At 40.5% G+C, this 20354-nt stretch overlaps 1 protein-coding gene across 1 annotated transcript in view; it reads right to left on the reverse strand.

Annotated features, from left to right (window-relative positions):
* The window catches only part of CUL3 (cullin 3), a 59018-nt gene extending 45969 nt beyond the window's left edge, over positions 1–13049 (reverse strand). Inside the window, exon 1 of the mRNA XM_054204744.1 lies at positions 12592–13049. Coding sequence (XP_054060719.1) covers positions 12592–12657 — 66 coding nt within the window. The 5' untranslated portion in view covers positions 12658–13049. The remainder of the gene's footprint in view (positions 1–12591) is intronic.
* Positions 13050–20354: the final 7305 nt, after the last annotated feature.

Raw genomic sequence — 20354 nt, forward strand, 5'->3', positions numbered from 1 at the left:
TCCTGTATCGGAGCTACTTTGGCCAAACACTTTGGCCATCTGCTGCAAGAGTCACAGGGAAGTCATAGCAACATGCTACAAAAACTGGTCCTAATAACTAGGCTTTTGCTCCTAGGTGACCTATAACAACAACTGGAGATTACAATACAGTATTATCCGTATCTCCCAGGAGTGTCAGGAAATGCCTACTACACTATTACACTCCCTCAGAGGGTGTGTGTGGTGGTGGTGAATCTATGCCTACCTATAGTTTGCTTATGGCATCTGCCAGTTATCATTTACAACATTAAGTATTGACACCATTTTTAATATCTGTGTTTTGTTCTTCATCCATCCCTTGACATTCAAGCCTCACCCTTGTTTGGGTGGGCAATCTCTATGTTAAACTTCTCCAGATTCTTCTGTGCTCCATTACAAGCTCAGAAGATGAGCTGGATAACCAGTGATGAGAGTAATCTCATAAAGGTCAAGAGAAGAATCAACTCTAGTGAGTAGTAGAAATGCAGGAATCGCAATATCCAACCTCTCCTTCGCAGCTCTGTCAGGCTTTACTCAGCAGAAGCAAGCAGAATGCAAAATTACATCAAAAAAGGGAATGCTCTTTGCCAATTAAAACACCCAAGAGTTGCAAGATTTTAGGCAAAACCCTTTCCTTCTCCACTTTGCTTAAATGGGTTCTACAGCAATGAAAAGCTACTCTGCCAGCATGGAGGTAAGTAGATTAAAAAGTTATTGTTCCTTAAAAGATGGAGTTGTACCTCCTCCATAGTGATTGACAGGTTTGATCTACCTCCAACGCATTGTCTCAGGGGACTGCTGGTCTCATCACAAAATAGGTGCTGCTTTAGGGTGGGGGCTTGAAGAGGAAGGGGTTTGGTTAGTTGGTTTTGATAAGCTTTACAGCAAACTGTAATATCCTCCAAGAAATTCCTGTTCTAGTAAACCTAAAACCCAGGAAAAAAGATTTGCTCCTCCTCTCAAAAGGTAGCATTTGTCTGCATTATAGGAAGACCTGACAGGAGCTTCACCACACAATAGCAATTTAACACTCTATATGAAAAGTTTAAAACAAGTCTTTAACAGAAAATGTCATACTGCAGCAACAGTTTTGACATGTTTAGGAGACTGAACAAATTTAAAGACAGATCAGAGACTCATTTCTCTTTCATATTTTAGGAACCAATTCAGAAAAATGAGACTAATCCTGAACCGCCAACATACCTCAGTTATTCTAGATTTCAACTTTAATACAATTTCTTAATTTTTCCCCAATGCCCTTCCTCAGCTTCAGTCTTGCAAATCTGTGGAACACAACATCCTCGAGGAAAGGGCAAGAAATGAGAAAAACAACTCCTCCCAAACACCTGTTTCATCTAAACTGTTACTATGAACTATGTAAATCTGAGCAGCCATCAGTTACTGAATAAACACAAGGCAAGAGATATGTAAAACGTTTTGTTTCATTTCTTTAAAAAATGCAAAAACAACAGAGACAATCTGGAGAAGCAGAAAACTAAATATAAACTGAAACACAAAAATATGCAGTTCTGATTCTGTGACCATAGACACCTTTCCATTTACAGGCCTTCACATACGTTCCCAACACTAACTCATACTAAGTGTTCGTAACTACTAATGAGCAAGTATAAGAATGCATCATACACACAAAGACTAAGGTCAGTCTTTCATAAAACAGTTTCACAGCATATCCCAACTGTAAAAGACAGCATATGTAGTCAGCAGTAAATAGCAGAAGCACAGTATGTAACAGCACTTATTTCATTTAAAACAAAGTCCATGTATATTCACTACTCTCTAATACCACTGAGATTCTCTGATTTGCCAATTCTTTCAATTTCTCTATTAAAGATGCAGACTCTTGCACAACATGTTTAAGTCTATGCAAAAGACTCCTCTGTCTTTTTCCTCTCCTGCAGGTCTGTTAAGGGTAGTCCACAAATCACGTTACACTGCCTAAAAATCAACTTTGGGTTCAATTTGCGATTTATGATGCTCAACTTACGAAATACAACTTCAAACAGTCACTCTCGTTAATACAGACAAAACCAGAACTCTCATTAATACAGATAAAAGCAGAATATTACTTGTCTGAGTGCGTCAAAGAAAAATGAATGATAACTCATCGGCCTCATTTTTCATTCACACTTTCATTCACTCGTATTTCACTCACATATATGGGTTCACACAGACCAGTCTTTAAGATTCTGTATAAAATCTACATCAGTAAGTTAAGTAACAGCATAGGATAATCAAAGTCAGTAAACACTGTATTTAAGATCACTTATACAAGGCTTAACTGCCTTTTTTACACTCATCTGTCTTACTCTCTATTTTCCACAAGACTCAACCGCCTTGAAATACACATATGCTTTAGTCAGCCAGGACTGAAGGATGCTGTCCTCCAGCAGGGTTGGATACTGGGAAAAAACAAATAAAACAGACCAAAATTAACTTCTTTTCAACATAAACCTTCAAAGAAGCTACTAATTACACTAGGGACATTATCCTTGAATAACATGCTTTGCCTAAAGAGGATAGCAGAATAGTATTTAATTAAAAGTACAGAAATCCAAGTTACCTCCCCCCCCTCAGCATCTGCAGACAAATAGAAATGTCTTTTCACATACCGAAAGGCATTACCTATAAATGAGCAAACCTTCCCCTGCCATGGTGCAAGCTTCTGCCATTAGGTTATAAAACTTGTTTTAAAAAAGTTATATTTAAAAGATAACACTTAAGCGGTTTTGTTCAAGCTTCCAGAAGAACTGAATTGGTAAGAGGCTAAATGTAGGAAGTTCTAGTTCAGAAGATAGTTGTCACTGCTACAGAATGGAAGTGCTTATACAGCCAAAATAACACCATTGTCTGTATTATTAACCAAAGTTTTTTTAAAAACATTCAGTGACATTTCTACAGCACTCATTACCATAATGCCTGAAAATGGAGGAGGATTATAAAACTACTTATTTCTTAAGAACACTTCAACCTAACAACAGTAAGGAAGTACTATCTATACTTCTGAAACTTCTCTTACTAATTTGGAAACTGTTAGAACTGAAGTCTAGATCGAAGTTTTACACTTCAAAAACTCTGATCTTTCATGTTCAACTGCAAGTTAACAAAAGCCTTTTCAGACATGAGAAATTAGTTTTTGGCTTATTCCAGTAGTTGTATTGATTACTTAAGGTACAAATAACACCCGTGGGGAACAGAAGCAGCATATCAGGTCAGGATTGCTTAACTACAAAAAAAAAAAAATAAATCAAAAAATCCATTCTGAACGAAACAGAGGAATAAATACAAAGCTTTGACACCAAAAATCTGCCATTCTTCTTCTCTCCTGCCCAAAAGAATAAAAATTAATATCAATGTTTTGAAGACTAATGAGAATTTCAGAGTCCTCTTGACTCACTTCAGAAATAGCCGTCTTAAGACAAGCTTCCTCAAATTTAAGTTATGGAAAAAAAATTCTGAAAGACTTGTGTAACAGCAGGAAATATGTTCCTAGAAGAAATACAACAGCTTTAAGGTTTCTATCCTAAAGAAAGCTGGTGTCAAAAGGAAATATTTGAACCTAATTAGAACAGCAGAAGCGGAACAAAAAAGACCTGAATTTCTGGGAGTCAATCATCTCTCTCATCCGTCAGCAGGATTCTGAAGGTCTAGAAGGCACAGGGAGAGACAGGTAGTTCTGCACTTCAAGAGCTCACCTGTGTGTCCGTAGCTGTCAAACAGGCTCTTGTCAAAGGTGAAATGACAGACAGTGGAAACAGTGGCACAAAATTTTATGAACTACTGGGCATGCCATTCCCCATTTACAAACAAGGACCAGATCCTGAAAACTTCACTGAAGTCATTTAGCATTCCACTCTGCAGTAAAATCTTAGAACAGCCAAGGACATGCTTTTCAAAATCTGAGGACTATGTGACTACAAGCAAACTACCACAAAGTAAGTTCAACTGCAAATTTCCCCAAAGCAGCTTACTTGGGATAACTGGACATGTGCAGGCTCTTATGCTGCAGTAGAAGGAAGGTGGCTCATTCCTCTTCCACTAGAATTACTTCCAATTTACTGAAGACTTAAGAGCAGAAGCGGAAGTTGTTTACCTACGTATAACCTAATAAGGTTTACTGTGAAAGATAAAAAATAGCCGGAACTCTCAAATTTCAATGGGATTTAGATCTCTGACTCTCTTCTTCTGCTTTTAAAACCCAGGTGTGGGACCGCAACATGCCAGGTAACATGCAGTTGGTTGAAACTGCTGTTAACAGATGATGGGTCACTGTTCACAGAAGCAGGATTGTTACGCCCCAGCCCGCTACTCGCATCACTCCTAACTCTAAACCAACAGAAAAATTTCTTTTATCTTTTTTAACCTAAGTCAAAATGGTTTAAAAATTTGATTCAGTATGTGATCGTAATTCTATCAGGTTTAAGACCATCATCCCAACACTACAAAGTAGAAATAAATAGCATTAATTTAATAAGAGGCAAATTTGGGGGTGGGGTGGGGGTGGCAAATCTTTTATATTAATGACTTGTATAATATTAACATTATAATGATGTTAAAGCATAACATTGATGCTGCGTGCCTCACTCCCAGTTAAGAGCTGCCAGGGGAAAGAGCAGTGCTGTTCTGCACATCCGTACTTTCCGTGGAAGGCACCGTGTCTCCTCAGGGGTATCATCTCTCCAAGTGAAAAAATCCATTAGTTCATTAACTACCAAGCCTCGATGACCTGGATTCAGAAAGCTTCCCTGAACCACAAATGGCCCATTCCTTGCCCACTCAACTTCAATGCAAATCCCCCAAGAATTATTTCTGGGATTTTTCAATTAACCTACAAGTAGTTCAATATTTTACAATTGTTCAAAAATCAACACTATTTAAAGAGGAAATCTGTGAAATACACACCAATTTATACAGATTGTAGACTCACTTCCTTAAGCCATTTCAAACCAAGAAACACAATGAAAGATTTGAGGGGGATGAAGGAAGAAAAGGGGGGGGAGGCAGAAAGGCCTTTAGAGGCTTTGGGGACTTGATGACAACTCTTTCTCCCTAATGATACCAGCATTAACAATTCAAGAACTTTTATAGTAAATAAAAGATAAAATTTTATGGTAGACAGAGGCCAACAGAGGATTATTTTTTTTTCTCAGCTTACTTCAGGGAGGGGAAGGAAGATACACTTAATAAATCACTTATTCATTTACAGATAATCAATACTGCTGTATGCTGACAATAACCTTTCTCTGGGGGATTTCTGCACCATATAGTGCATACACCATGAATGCACAAATCAGCAGCGCCAGAGAGCAAGACTAACGCTGAAATAAGTGCAACAGAAAAACAATGCTACACATGGAAGTTACATCCACATAGATAATATCAAAAAATAGGTCCGTTCACATGCTACCAACTACCAACACTTCAAAAACAAAAGTAACCTGAAAGTAAAAAGGAAGTATTTTACAAGAAAGATTACTCACATAAAAAAACGTAAGAAACAGACACACAGCCTGTACTCAGACTACATGTGGTATAAGAAATTAATGTTATGAATTTTTAATGATATAAGATAGCCCAATTTTATATCATTCACATGTATAATTTAAATTATTATTGTCTTCATTTATGTTTATTCTCATTAGTATTAAACAAAAAATTGGGATTTCCACAAATGCACCTCATCCATAAACATAAATGAATAAAGCAAGTTATCTGTGTACATTTTGCATACTATTATACCTTATTTAAACTACAGCAAGAGAGTTTCATCCCTCAAACACTATTTTTATGCACAACTAATTAAAGAATCTAGGCAACTCCACAGCAAGCACCATCCAAATGATGTAAATGTTTCTTACAGCTTTGTCCTCCTTGCTGTACTCAGCTATCAAAACGCACTTTTCCCCTTCCTGAAAATGCATATGTTAAAAATGTCGATGTGGAAGTTCTTTTGTTAAGTCATCTAACAGTACTTACTTCTGCTGATACACCAGTACTTATATCTTCACAAAAGAACCATTAGTGGTTCAAAATTTCTACTGGGCTTTAACTGAACTTCAGAAAAATAATAGTATGATTAAAAGTATGCTGGGCCATGCTATAGTTTTCTGCTACAGTATTTCCTATTCCTTTCTTCCACAAAAACTGGCTCAGAATGAGAAATAACAAGGTCGCTTCTTCACAAGAGTTATTTTTCCACATGTATAGCTACTAGAAACCAAAGACAACATCCACTGATCATACACACAACGTCAAGAACCTATTTTGGACAGTAATGGACTCAATCAAACTATCTTCAGAAAACCTGTCCCAGTCTATCACAAGATGTGATAGACATCACATAGAGAGAGATTATCAGGCACTGCAGATCAGTCGTGGTGATAAAAATTTAAAAGCACCTGCACTAAGACTACTTGTTCTACAGATCAAAGCCAAAGACTTCAGAATAGATATTTGAAATTCTGAGAAACATTGCCACTTAACGCCATGTACACCTGCTCAGAAGAGATTAAAAAAAAAAGAAACATTTTGAAAAATTGTAAAATTTTTCTAGAAAAAACTTCTTTTTTTATGTTACTTACTGTAACTCTTCACATAGAATACCAAAAACTCTTGATCAGTTTTATAGCAACTCTCATAAAGCCCTTTTACCTACCACTACTAGGGAAAAACAGTAATTCCCGTTTGATAACGCTCTACTATACAACACAAGAATGAGGGAGTGGAGAAACCTACCAAGCCACTTGAAAAAACTCAGATTGGATTAGCCAGTTTAAAATCTTAACAGAATGCTAGTGGTGTTACTTCATACTCTTGCACAAAAATCAAGCAAATTTTAAATACAGGAAAGATGTATAAACAGCAGTACTCTTTCCAATGCCATGCTGAGGCACTTACTCAGAACTCAGACCAACTGGATTGACGACTGCTCCGAACTTAAGACCCAACTAACAAGGAAAAACAAGAAAATTTGCAACTGAACCCTGAACGCCTACAAAACTCAGGAATTCTAATGAGGTTAGGTTAGACCACAACTAAAAGATAATATGTACAGAGTGTTGAAAAAACCCACCAACACAAAAAAAATCCCACCTACAACTACTCAAAATCTACCCTGGAATTAGCGTTATCATCTCTCAAAAAATTCTAAATGTAGTATTAGGGCATTCGGTCTGCTCATCGCATTTCATTAAAAAAAAATATTAAAAACTTGTGAAAAATGGAAGGCCTTTATAAGATTAACTGTCCAGTAAACAGCAAGTATTTATGTATTTTTCTGTAATTTACACCAAAACAACACCTTTTTCCTTTGAATAAGATAAACAGTGTTTTAGTTTTTTTGGTCTGTTTTATTTCTAGGTTTTAAGCCTACTAAAATTTTAATTGTGAACATTAATTTATTATTACTGTATACACTACATGGGTTAATAGCTAAGATGCTCTTATAAACATATTAGAGAATATAAAGCAATTAAGATTCACAAAGCCAACTATGTAAAACATGAACTCGGTGGCCTTGCAGCACTCAGTGGGGTTACATTATTTTAGTCAGAACTGAAAAAGCCTGCAGTAAACCATTCTCCGATTCTGTCCTCATCCCACGCTCCATGCCTCTCCATTCACTCACCGAGACAGCACGTGTGCTCTAAGGGTTATAAACCAAAGCAGAAAGACACACATTGCTTACATAATCTGAACACTTAGAAATTTAACTGCAGTTCAACATGTTTTCCATGGTCTATCTGCTGTAAGGTGCTCGAGAAAGACAAAATTTACATCAAGTTCTTGACTTGATAGATCTACACATTACAGGTTGAAGCATAAATTTAACAAACCTCTTCTCAACTTGCATCATCAATTCCCCAAGATCCAAACCAAACCACAGTAGCAGTAGGCATTCCCCAAAAAGAAAAAAAAAAAAAAAAAAAAGCTTTCTGCCTACACAAAGCCTGAAATGAATGAGTGGCTGTTAGATCTGAAGAGAAAGGAGCAGCGGCAATGAAAATATGAGCCTTAATACTTTCTCATGGAAGAGTTGAAACCATTTATTTATAAGTTTACATAACTTTCTTCGAGGAAGAAGCAACATCAATTGATAAACGGTGTTGAACGAAACAAAAGGCTGTGTGCCTTTTTGCACAAGACCAGATGAAATGAGAATTTTCTTGGGCAGAAGCATTTCAAATAAAATGAATCAGTGAAGCGCTTTATCTATCTATATACATATTTGAAAGACTCATTCTATTGCAAGTGCATATGTAGGATCTCTCTAAATACTTTCCAGAATTCATAATATAACTATATAACAGTGATTCACCAGAATAGTTCTGAGAACTGGCAAAAAACTATTTTGTAGCCTTACTCTAGAGAGGAAAGATAGCTCTGCAGGAAATGAAAATGATTAAAAGCACCCGAAAAAAAAAACCCAACTATAACGATGAAACCCAATAACCTACATCATGTCATGCTGGTTTTCAGAAAGATCTGTCCAACCAATTTTATGGTGACAACTGACATACTGCATTGAGAGAAGGATGAGTTCTTGCAAAAAAGTTCATTCAACACAGCTTAATGTTACTTCTATACATTTTGAAAATGAAGTCACAAAATGCTTTCCGAATTCTCACATACTGTTTATTTCTGTAAGAAATGTGCATTTTTTACTTTGTACAACTTTTCCATCAAAACACATTTAAGGCTACTATTTTCCACTAGCTAAACAGTCACAGCAGAACAGCTCAAATACACTTGCAGGAAACATAATTTATCCATGCTAGATCTCCATTATAGACACCACATCTCTCCAAAAAGTTTTAAGTGCAAATCTAGCATTCTTTGGCAGCACTTTTCACAGATCAACCAAATCATCTTAAAATTAGGTTTGCTGCAAGCTGTTTGAGAGCTTTTTAAGTATTCCTTTATCCAGCAGTAACGGGCTCACTGAGAGTTCAGCAACAGGAGCCAATTTGAGACCCTGAGAGTACTTTAAACCAGGGAAGGGAAGAAAACAACTCCCGATACTTCTCCAAAACAGGTGCAATGAATTCATGTTTTGTAAGAGTATCAAATCTGCATTTTTGCATAATGCACATATTGCATATTCAGCATAAATACTACTGCACTCCTCCAAATAATTAAAAAAATAAATTACTTACAAACTATATTGAAAATACATCACTGAATATCACTCAACATTTCAGGAATTATTTTGTTATTTTTAGTGTCCAACCACAACATATTCCTATTTGTTGCAATCTGTATGAATTTGTAACAAGAAAATTTAAAGACTGCTTAAAAAAAGAAAAACAACAACAAAACTTACACTCACTCAAAAGCCCTCTTAAACTATTCCATCTCTCGCTTTAACGCTACTCTGAATGCTATCTGGATAGACCTTACACAAATATAGAACAGCTACACATTATGAAGGTGTTAAAGTACCATAGGCAGTTATTGAAAGTAGCACAATGGAAGCTGTCTATGGTGGTACATAAGACTACTTAACTGTACAAGCTTAACCTCATCAGTTTGCTCTACTGATTATAGAGTAAACTTTCACACAAAAAAAAAAATTATTATTCTTTCTAGATTTAAAAAAATGTCCACGTCTGAAATCTCAAAACACAATGCATCCTCATCTGGACTACTTCTAATGCAAACATTTTCACTGTCTTTAGGTCAAGCCCAACAAGATAAGACAATAAACTTCTTTTTAATAAGTTAGTTTTTAAATTAGAAAAAGAAATGCATTTTTTCTATTGTGAAGAAAAGTTTAAATGTATAGAAAACTATTTTCCTCAACTACTTTTGATTACTCTACAACCCACTTCAGCAAAACAGTACACCCCGTACTCAAAGTCATTGCCCTTGAGGTAAGAAAAAGCACACCAGAGCACATACCAGGAGCCTAGCAAATATTAACAGACACTTGGGATGACAGATAATCTGCCACCAACTACAAGAAATAATAAAGAAGTAATCTAGAATAAAACTAATTCCAAAACATTATTATCTCTAGGTACACCGGTAGATTTCAAATGTTTTAGTCAATTTCTACTTATTTTCTAGTAACGTAGAGAAAGAAAACTCTGGAGCAGTAATATTTTGCAAATTACTGTTTCTCCTTTCCTTCAGCTATTGTAAAATATAACAATAACAGAAATATCAAAAATATTATGAAAATTCATCGCTATGTTCCAGGAACCTTACCTCTCCATTTTGGCTACTTCTAGTTTAATATAATAGTAAATAGCGACCTCCACGCAGGAAGCAAACTAATCTAAAGCAGGTAGACCTGCTGAGGAAAGATGATCAATAAGATGACAAATCGAAGCAGCCTACAAAGTCACCTCTGTAAACACTCAATTTAGAACTGAAGAGCAGAACCACCAAAATCGAGATAAAAAGAGTGAAGATCAGCAGCTGAAGTACGAATAGTACACTTTCCAAATATAGACTCTATCCCACACACAAATACAACCTCATTGACACAAATAATCCCACTGCAGCCACTAGCACTATTCACAGGACTTAAACTATACAACCACTTAGGCCTCCACGAAATTTGAATTAAGATTTTGACATGAACTACGGGTATTGCGTTCTGCAGTTATGAAAGAGAAACCCCTCCAAATCTCTCAACCAAGTACACGCTCCTTTTCTATTAACGCTTTATCAACAGGATTGTCAAAAAACTGTCTTAGAAATCTATTGAAGGGAACACCTGAAAAATTGCTGTCAACATATGTCACCAAACATTTACGATCTGTAGGCCCTCAATGCCTGTTTGCGTACTATTTTAGGAAGAATTTTTTTTTAAAAAAACTTTTAACCTAAACATTCTTTAAGCAACTGAAAAGAAAGACAAAGACAATGCTAGCAAAAACAGTTTCAGAAGAAATGTGACGACAACGTTTAATTTCATGTAAGAGCAGGGCTCTGTAGGAGCATCCTTCACCCCCCCAAACTAATTTCATATGGTCATTTACAAAAGTGGTGAAAAAAGTAAAACACATACTAAAGTTTAGGCCATTCTTAAGTCTGCATTTGTTGGAGAACCCATATATACATATTCATGGTTGGAATATATGAATCTGTTTATCAAATTACAAGACTGCTATATTTTCAGTGTTGTTTGTTATAAAACATACAAACATACATATTGGTTTTGCCATGGTTTATTTTTGCACATGATTTTCTCCTACTTGTTAGTAAAGCCTGGGCCATATCGCAGTAAGTCTTTTTCTTTATTTCTACAACCCTATACGTCTTAAGAAAATCTACATCCTTGAAAAAGCCCGCTGAAAGAAATAAATGCAATTTGGAGGTCAAAAACCTTTCATCAGCTAAAATTCATAATTTCATAGCTCATTTTTTCATCTTGACTCTTACCGCTAAATGTAACTGTCAATGACTAAAAGGAAAGAGTAAAACAGTGTAAATCAGACCGCTATGATTAAGCCAGCTGCTGAGAAAATAAAGAATTCTCTAATTTCATCAGCCAGAGTTTTGATGAAGCAAATATTATTGATATATTCCTTGCCAGTGAAATTAGATAAACAGGTATGTCCAGTTTCTCTGCGAGGGCAAGGCGCGTTAGTTCTGCACTACTGCCTACTGGGATCAGACGTAGCATCAAAAAGTTAACGCTAAACCTTAAAAGCTCGTGACTCAACTAAGTATCTTCTTTTTAACGTATACACCGATGAACACATACGCACTCCCTGGCCATCCTCTGGCAGACTGAAGCCTTTCTATTTCTCGCGTTCCTCAGCGCCATTAATAGTACTGTAGTTGTTATTCTGTTGTAAGCTTTAATTGAACCAACTGTCAAAACACAGCAAGCTTTATGGCAGTATAAATTAATAATCTGGCTCATTCCCCTCTGTAACTCAAAGGGCTGGCATGCTCATGGCTCTGCCGAACATGCATGAAAGTTACCTATGCCTAGATGTTTACAGTAGCATCTTCTGAACTGCTGGCATCGTGCCACCTAAATCTTCTAACCATACGACTTATAGCCGCTTTTACGGAGCAGAGAGTGAAAGAAATTCACCAAGAGGAAACTCTCCAGAAGACATAAATAAATACAACCCCCCCCCTTCCGGGGTTAACTCATTTTGTTGATGGACGCGTGATCACCTTCGACTCCTTCTCTGAGGCCCTTTTCTTGAAAACAAAGAAACCAGCCCCCCCGCCCCCAATGCCGTACGTGGATTTTCATAATTGATTTGTCTGACTGACGAGGGAGACGATAACGGCAGGGACCGGCTCCTCCACCTCCCTCTCTCCGGAGCGCTGCTCCCCCGAGACGCGGCTCCCGCACGTCCCCGTATCCCCCCCCCCAGCCCCGCAACTCGCAGGGGGCTACCCGAGGCCGCCTGACAGCTCACCCCGCACCGCTCGCCCCCGCCGCCCCCTCCCAGGCCGCCTCAGCCGGGGCCGGCCCCGCTCGCCTGCCCGCGGCTGACAGGGCGACGAGGCCGCGGGGCCTGCGGGCAGGCGGAGGCCGGGGCCTGGCGCGGCCGCTCCGCCCGGCCTAGGCCCGGTACTCACGGGGAAGGCTCGGATCCGCATCTTGGTGTCCTTCCGGCTGCCCGTCCCCTTGCTCAGGTTCGACATCTTCGGGGTCGGCGGCGGCGCCTCCCGTCCGGAGGGGCGCCGGGGGACGCGCGGCGGGGCGGCAGACCCCGGGAGCGGGGCCGGGGGCCTGGCGGAGGGAGGCCGCTGGCGACCTTCACTCCGGGCTACGGCCCCCGGGGCCGCGCGGAGAGCGGGCGGGCCGAGCCGGGCCGAGCCGGGCAGCGGCGGGGGAGGAGGCGGCGGCGAGGGGCGAGGCGACGGGGCAGGCCCCTCGCTCCGGCGGCGGCGCTTCCTTCACCCTCCTCCTCCGCCGCGATGGCGGACAAACATCGCTCAGTGCGCAGGGCCGGGCGCCCCCCCTCTTCCTCTTCCCTTCCCTCCCCACCGCCCAGCGAGAGACAGATCCGGCCGCGGCGGCGGGCGGGGGCGGCGGCGGCGGGCGGGCGGCGGGGCGGAGCGCCGCCGGCGGAGAGGGGGGGCGGGCGGGGCGGCGCTCTCGCGAGGCTGCCGCCGCTCTCGCGAGACCAGCGGTCGGGCCCCGCGCCCCGGCGGGCGGCACCGCGGCGGGAGGAAAGGGCGGCGCTGATTGGCGGAGAGCGAGGCAGCGGGGCGGGGCCAAGGCGTCCAGTTAGGGGCGGCGGGGCGCGGGGCAGCCCTGGGCATTTTGGGGCCGTTGGTGGGGGTTTGTGGCCGTTTATCCAACCGCCCCGTTGATATCCCACTCCTTGGGCTTGTGGCAGATGTTTCATGAGGGTTAAAGTGCCGGTTCCCGTGCAGGGAGGCGTGAGGGGCCTCGCAGCATGGGGCTTGGCTGCTGCTGCGGCCCCTCCGGCCTGTGGAGAACGGGGCGTCACCCCAGCCCTGTCCCCACACCTACCCCGTGTTTTGGGTGCCTGGTGTTAACCTTGCTGTGCACAGCTGAAAAAAAAAAAGGAAAGGTGGTTTGTTCCTTTTCCTGCTCCTTTGAAGTCTCCCGGATGTCAATTCTGCCCCTCTGAATCATGGCACTGGTAGGCGTATCCCTCCGCAGAGGCTCACAGAATGGCATGATGCAAGGCATTTTTATTTATTTATGTTTTGTGTTTTCGTCGCAATGCACGCCTGAGGAATGAGAGTGCCACCTGAGGCAACACTTACATGTGCGCAGGGTTAAATATAGGTCATTCAGAAAAGGACAGTTACTGTAGAAGGGAAGAAAGTTTTGAAAATGTCACATTCTATAAGCTAGTAGCTGCGTGGCACCTCTGCAAGTTAGGCTGGTCAGCCGGGAAAAAATCTAGGTCCCCGTCACCAGGGGACTAACTGAAAAGTTAGTGGATGAAATTGAAATCTGGGTCAAAACGTGCCATGCTCAAGATGCCCCAGAGGAAGTATGTGGCATAGCCAGGAAGAGAATTTCTTTTAGGTGACTCTTAAATTGGACTGTGAACACCGGGGCATCTTGTGATGTACATTCTGCACCCAGCTCCACTCTATCATTACTGGTTTTCTACAGGTGCCTCTATGCAGCACGTGCCCTCGGGGCACAGAAGCAACATACCTTCTGTGAGCTAGTTTACCTTCTGTAATAGTAATTTCACCATTTTTGTCTCATTGTTTGTTACAGCCACTTCCCATTGGGACTATGCATGTTCATCTGCAACATATTTTTTAATCTCCTGATCAGAATTAAGTATATACGCCTAGAGAAGATATTATATAAGAGTAACACAATAAACAGTGATTGCAACATGACTGTGCAATAGGAACCCGTCCTTTTCAAAATTACAGTATAGTCAAAATGCAGATGAAACAAAAGATGAGATGAGAAGGCAAAGATTGCCATTTGTTAATAGGAAGAATATGGCTTCCACATTGTTTCACTATAATTTCCATCTTATTTCTCCTCCTAAGTACTTCCTTTGCCAAATGAGGACAACCTCTTATGTTAATATGTTTTTTTTTCCTCATTCTGTGACAGTTAAGATCAAGTAATTGGAAAATGCTACGAGAGTACTTTTCAACAAATTTAGTGCTGTTTTCAAAAACCAAAACTTTCCACACAAACTGTTTTTGAGGAACTGGCATTTCTTATTTCAAGAAAGAAGACAAAGAACAACTTTTACTGTATCCATTACTGCAGATTGTAGATTAACTTCTCTACTTACTGCTTTTGTGTTTCCTCTGATACTGGCCTTATGCTTATGGCAGCCCAGGACCATCAACCTCTTTCCTTCTCTTCATCCAAGTTGCTACTAATGCACATTTTTTATCTACAAGTCTGAAATGTGCTGACTCACTCTTAGTTGCTGTTCAGTCCGGCACAGTATGCACAACAAAAAATAAAATTACTCTCCTACCAAGCGATCTCAATTCTCATGTCAAGTAGCTTTACTTTACACTGTGAGCTTATAGCTGCAACACACTAGCATACCTGTATTACTAGTTCTGACTTTATTACTAAAAGCTGAATTTGCAGTCTGTGCCTTCTTTTTGTGCAGATTTATGACCCAGTGGGGATATCTGCTGTACAGAAATTCAGCCGTAGCTCCTCCCTTCATGTCTGTGGCCTGTTCTGAGTCTGCCCAAGCTGGAGACAATTACTATTTTTTTAGTGCAAATTTTCTAGTTCCATGCATAATGTACAAAATGAAGTTTCGCTAAAAATTAGCCTTTGAGCTTACACAAAGAACTAATTTAGAGGTTCGTTAAGTGCTTATAATGTTAATTCTAGGTGGGTCAAAACCAGAAGGAAGACGGGCGGGTGGAGAAGGACAGATTAGCATAGGAAGAGTTAGCCATCCTGTTGCTTAACTGGGTCATCTCGGCTATCGCACATACGTATCTTAAGTAGCTTCTGTTAGTCCAGCAGTGAAGTAACGGTTCTGGTGCAGAAGAATGGTCACCCTTGCTGAAAGGTCATGTCTGTGCGTTGCAGCAGCCTTAAACGCATCTTGCACTGACCACAACGTCAGAGAGAGGTATGAAGGCCCCTAAAATAACTTACACTGTGCAGAGAAGAGCTCAGCATTATCCAAAGCAGTCATTTACTGTTGGTTGGTTGTTTTTTTCTCTGAGGTCCTATCAGTCCTCTGATTTTAGATACTGATATCACTAAATAATTGTGGAGGTTGCTCAGGTGCCTGCTAATCCATACAGAATATTTTCACCTAAATGACATGTTATCATCTTTTTGTCAGCACAAGAAGGATGACCCTTTTCATTGACATGTATTCTGAAGGTGGCAACAAATCTTTAATTATTTAAACACTGTCTTTATAATCTGATTTAGCACTTAATTATGTGAAGGGCGGCAGAAATTTTAGAAGAATGTGAAGAGTACATTACATTAGAATAAATCTAAATTTACATTTTTATAATCAGGCCTTTAAAAGCAGAACACGGCTCTTGTTTAACTTACAGAAAAATATTCTCTATATACCTATGAGGATATGATTTCTTTATTTCAAATGGTGCATTTTTCCTTAGCAAGGCTGGATCGTGCTCCACCAAAGCCAGGAACCAAGATTTTTTTCGAAAGTAAACATCACTTCCAAGGGATCATACATACGTATTCTCAGGTCTTCCTTACATATTTCCTCACCCCCGCAACCATCAGTGATATTTGACCATTGAAATACACAAGCACAAAGAAAAAAAGGTATCTCTGTACTGCAGAACAAAGAGAAACAAAACAGCATTTGCATATTGTGATGGGGAAAACAGTGAGTTCTCTCTTTTTAAGACCCAGAATCAAGGGGAGGGCTTTTTTTCTTCCCCCTTTTTTTTTTTTCTTTTCGGTAAGTGCTTGCATCACTGCACATGATGGTTGCTTTCAGATTTGCATGAATGATGTGTGACACAGTAACCATATGTTTAAGACAGTTCCCTCACTTTCCCATGTTACTATTGTGGGAGATACAGTAAACAAGTAATTCTTTTCATCACAACTTCTACAACCTGAGGAAAAAAAAAGGTATATTTTTTGTAACAACATGGAGATACGCACCAACAAAACAAGCATTCAGGGAATGAACCAGAGGGTGTTTTCTAATCGTATTGAGGATTCTGCCAAAAGTAGTTCTGCCAAAAGCAGAATCTTACTCCAAATCACTGAAAGAACAACAAAGCTCAGAACAACCAGATAAATGTATACTTTTAGTGCCTTAATCCCTCCCCTGCAAATAAAAACAATAACTGACTCATTTGTGTACAAGGTTCATAGATTACAATAGGCACAGGGACAATAGGGTCCTGTAAAAGCATGATAAATATTCAGAAACAGGATTTACCAGGGCACTATTACGTTTCTCTTCAAAGAAACAGAACAATTTCAAGGCACACTGTTTTACATCGTTTCTATCCAATTTGGGATTTTTTTTCTGTTCTTTACTGCGTGTCCTAGATAAAGAAAAAGCTTGGGTTTCGCTTTGTCCATCACTGCCTCACAGGACTTTAGGGAGAGGTATAATTCAACATAAGAAAGCTACCAGCATATCAGGTAGATGCGTAATTTTGAAGGGGCTTTTGCTCTCCTTTCTTCCTTTTACAGAAATAATGTAAATACTGTCCTTTTTTGTAAAAAAGGAAGACAGTTTTGTCTTTTTATTGTTCGTTGTTTGTTTGGGTTTGGTTTTTGGTTTTGGTTTTTTTACATGGTGGAGGTGGTGGGGTGGCCGAGAGGCCTGGGGTGCAGTGAAAGGCTACAGAGGGGCAAGGCAAGATGGAAAACAGGCAGCATGAAGTTATTTGCTTGTTCCCTCATGGCATCTCGTTGCTTAAAACATTTGGCTGGCCTGTGTTTAAATTTAATTTCTGTTGCATGCAAATGCCACCACAAATAGAGTAAATGCTAAAATATGACAGTCTAAACAGCTCAACAGTTTCAAAATTAAACCAGACTGAAGTACTTTCAAATATTCTTGCAAGCAGGAGGGAAAAGAGATGTTGAGGTACTATTTCAACCCTATTTTCTCTATTAGTGACTTGCCTTAACAGACAAAACCCCTGCTGATGGGCACAGCCTCTACCTCAGAGCTCTGCGGATCACTTTCCAGCCCAACAGCAGACGCCACCACCAGCTTCTTGCACAAGATCTGCCCCTGCTGCTGGCGGACTCGGAGTGGACTGTTTACAGGCTGAGGACTGGCAGGAGAGATGAGGAGGTTGCTGTAATGAGCGCATCATGTAGTGGCACATTTTAAAAACAGGTCTAACCAGACAATGCATGTAATAACCAAAATTAATGCTGTCCGACCAGCACTGGCTTCCCTTTCAGTACCTGACCCATTTCAGGATTGCAGGAGTAATACATGGGATAATAATGAAGTCCTTAACTGACTAAGTCAGGTCTCAGTTCAAGTGCAAACTCACGTCTCTAAAGCATGCCTTTGACAGTCATCTTGCACAATATGACTGCACAATATACGGTCAAACTGATGGCCTGTAATTCACCAGCACTGCAGCTTCTCTTATGGCAGCAATTGCTGTACCTACTGTACCATCGGCTTCTTTCATACCCGGCCTTGGTCTCTGTCAAACAAGAACTACAGCAGTGCAATCTCACTGTATAAATCCCTGTGTCCTCACTACACTGCTGCTGCTAGAAGAGGGGACGCTACCACATTGAGAAAAGGCAGACTTAAGTTACAGCCTCATTTTCTAGCTGCGAGAGCAGTCCCTCACTGTCAAGTAGAGAGTTTTTACAGACTTTCAGTAGTGTGACAGGTAGCAGCAATCTGGTAGCAGCAAATATTTCGTGCAATACTCACATAACCCCCCAAAAAATAAATAATAATTATGCTATAGCAGTTGCAGCCAACAGTGAAAGCTGCAATGGTGCAGTTAGGCAAATGCTTCAGGTTCAAAAATTTTTCCTACCACATCACAACAATCTTCTCTTGGAGGCGAACAAGTATGTACGCAATGTTTCAGAAGATGGCCCAAAAGAGCAGGACGCTTCAAAACACTCAAGGCAAATTTACAGAAAAAAAAAAGTTTCTGTTACAAACCACGGAAGAAAATACTGTACACAAACCCAAGTGAAAGTTAAAAGGTTGTGCCAGTACAATCAGGCTACACAAACACCTTCCAAAAGGTTAGGGGTGCCCTGATCTTGGTGTATAAAGCACCCATATGGGAAAGTGTTTTCTGAGAGTGCTGCCATTTAAATCAAGTAGGAAAAGACAGATCGACAAAATGCTTGGAAAGTGAAGCAAGACCAAAACCAATGCAACAGCAAAGGTTCCTTAAAACTTTTTACCTACAGATGCGACAGATCCTTCATTTTTCAACCTGTCAATGAAGCTCAGTAATTTGCTAAATACCAAGTCAAAATCCAAACAGGGTGAATTTTGTCAGGATGGGCTAGTGCCAATTTCTTCCAAAACAGAAGCTCTGGATTTACTGAGGTGCTCACTTCAGTAGTAACACCACCAGCAGCTCTGGGCACTGTATGCAGATGCGGGTGGGTAATGTAGCTATTTGGTAGCGTTCACCCACCGCTTATGCTGTGGCACACGATGGCGGTGGAGAATGTGTAGCCTGAGATGGTTGACAAATTTTTATTCTTATGAGATCTAGTGTCTTAGTACCAATTCAGTTTCTTTGGGGCTGGAGGAAGTTGCTTTGAAAGTTGTGGGAGAAACACGTTTCAAAGTTTTCACAGTTACACTCATTACTTTATTTGTGGCTGTTACTGACTTTCATGCCTCAGCTATTTTGACGTTTCCTGTTAGCTAAGTGACAGAGAATTGGTCGTCTTGCATGCTTAAAATGCCTGTACATTTGTGGCCTTTTCACATTCAGGTAAAAACTCTAGGTTTCCTACATGGGAATTTCCTCGTCCTAAAATATATGCATGGTTTTAAAAGTTACTTCTGCACAGGATAAGTCTTTAGCCAGCTGTAGTTTGCATACTTTCCAGGTCCTTTACGCTGCTGTAGAAAGCCTTGCCCAGAAAAATGACTTATCTTCAGTTTCGGGTCAGGTATTTACTGGAGAAGCAGCTGTGCCAGTTTGAGATGTGACTGACATCCAGGTGTTTGCCATCTCTCTGCAGCAGCTGTACACTCAGCCCTACTGCATAGTATAAAAGACTGTATAAAAAAAATTGGTGTTTAATTTCCAGTGGAAAGTCAGGTGGGTAAACTCACATCACTCCCACCCACATTTACTAACCTCTTGCCTTTGCGCTGAAACACAAGAAGGGCCCGGATTATTTATTCTGACATCTGAGCTGTACCAGGAAGAGGGTAATTTCCAGTTTATGGGTGGGAATGGACATCTTAAAGTGCCACAAAGCCATCTCTACAATGACCGCGTGACTGTAGCCTCAGAAAACAGTCATTATTTTAGAGGCTGACAGTAAACATCCTCTTCCAGACCTGGCTCTGTAGGCTAAAGATGCCAGGCATCTGGAATGGGCATTCCCAGAATTCAGGGCTCTTCCCATAGGTCCATAAATTGGCATTGTGCTGCTGTTTTCCTCATCTGCCCAAGACAAAGCACACTGGTTAGCGCCAGCCTGCCTTTGTCAGCTCTTTGAACTACCCCAGCCGAACCTGCCTGAAGCAGAGATGGGTGTATTTATTCCCCTGGACACACCTTTCTGGCAGAGTTGTGCTGGTGGTAACTCCTGGCTGTGGTGAAAACGCAAAACTGGAGGTAGAGGGAGCAAGCCTTTCAGCAGTCAAAGGTGTTCGTGGGATGGTAATGGCACATGACCACCAAGTATTTAAGCATGTTTCATGTTACAA

The sequence above is a fragment of the Rissa tridactyla genome, chromosome 6, assembly GCF_028500815.1.
Source record: "Rissa tridactyla isolate bRisTri1 chromosome 6, bRisTri1.patW.cur.20221130, whole genome shotgun sequence".
Classification (NCBI taxonomy): Eukaryota; Metazoa; Chordata; class Aves; order Charadriiformes; family Laridae; genus Rissa; species Rissa tridactyla.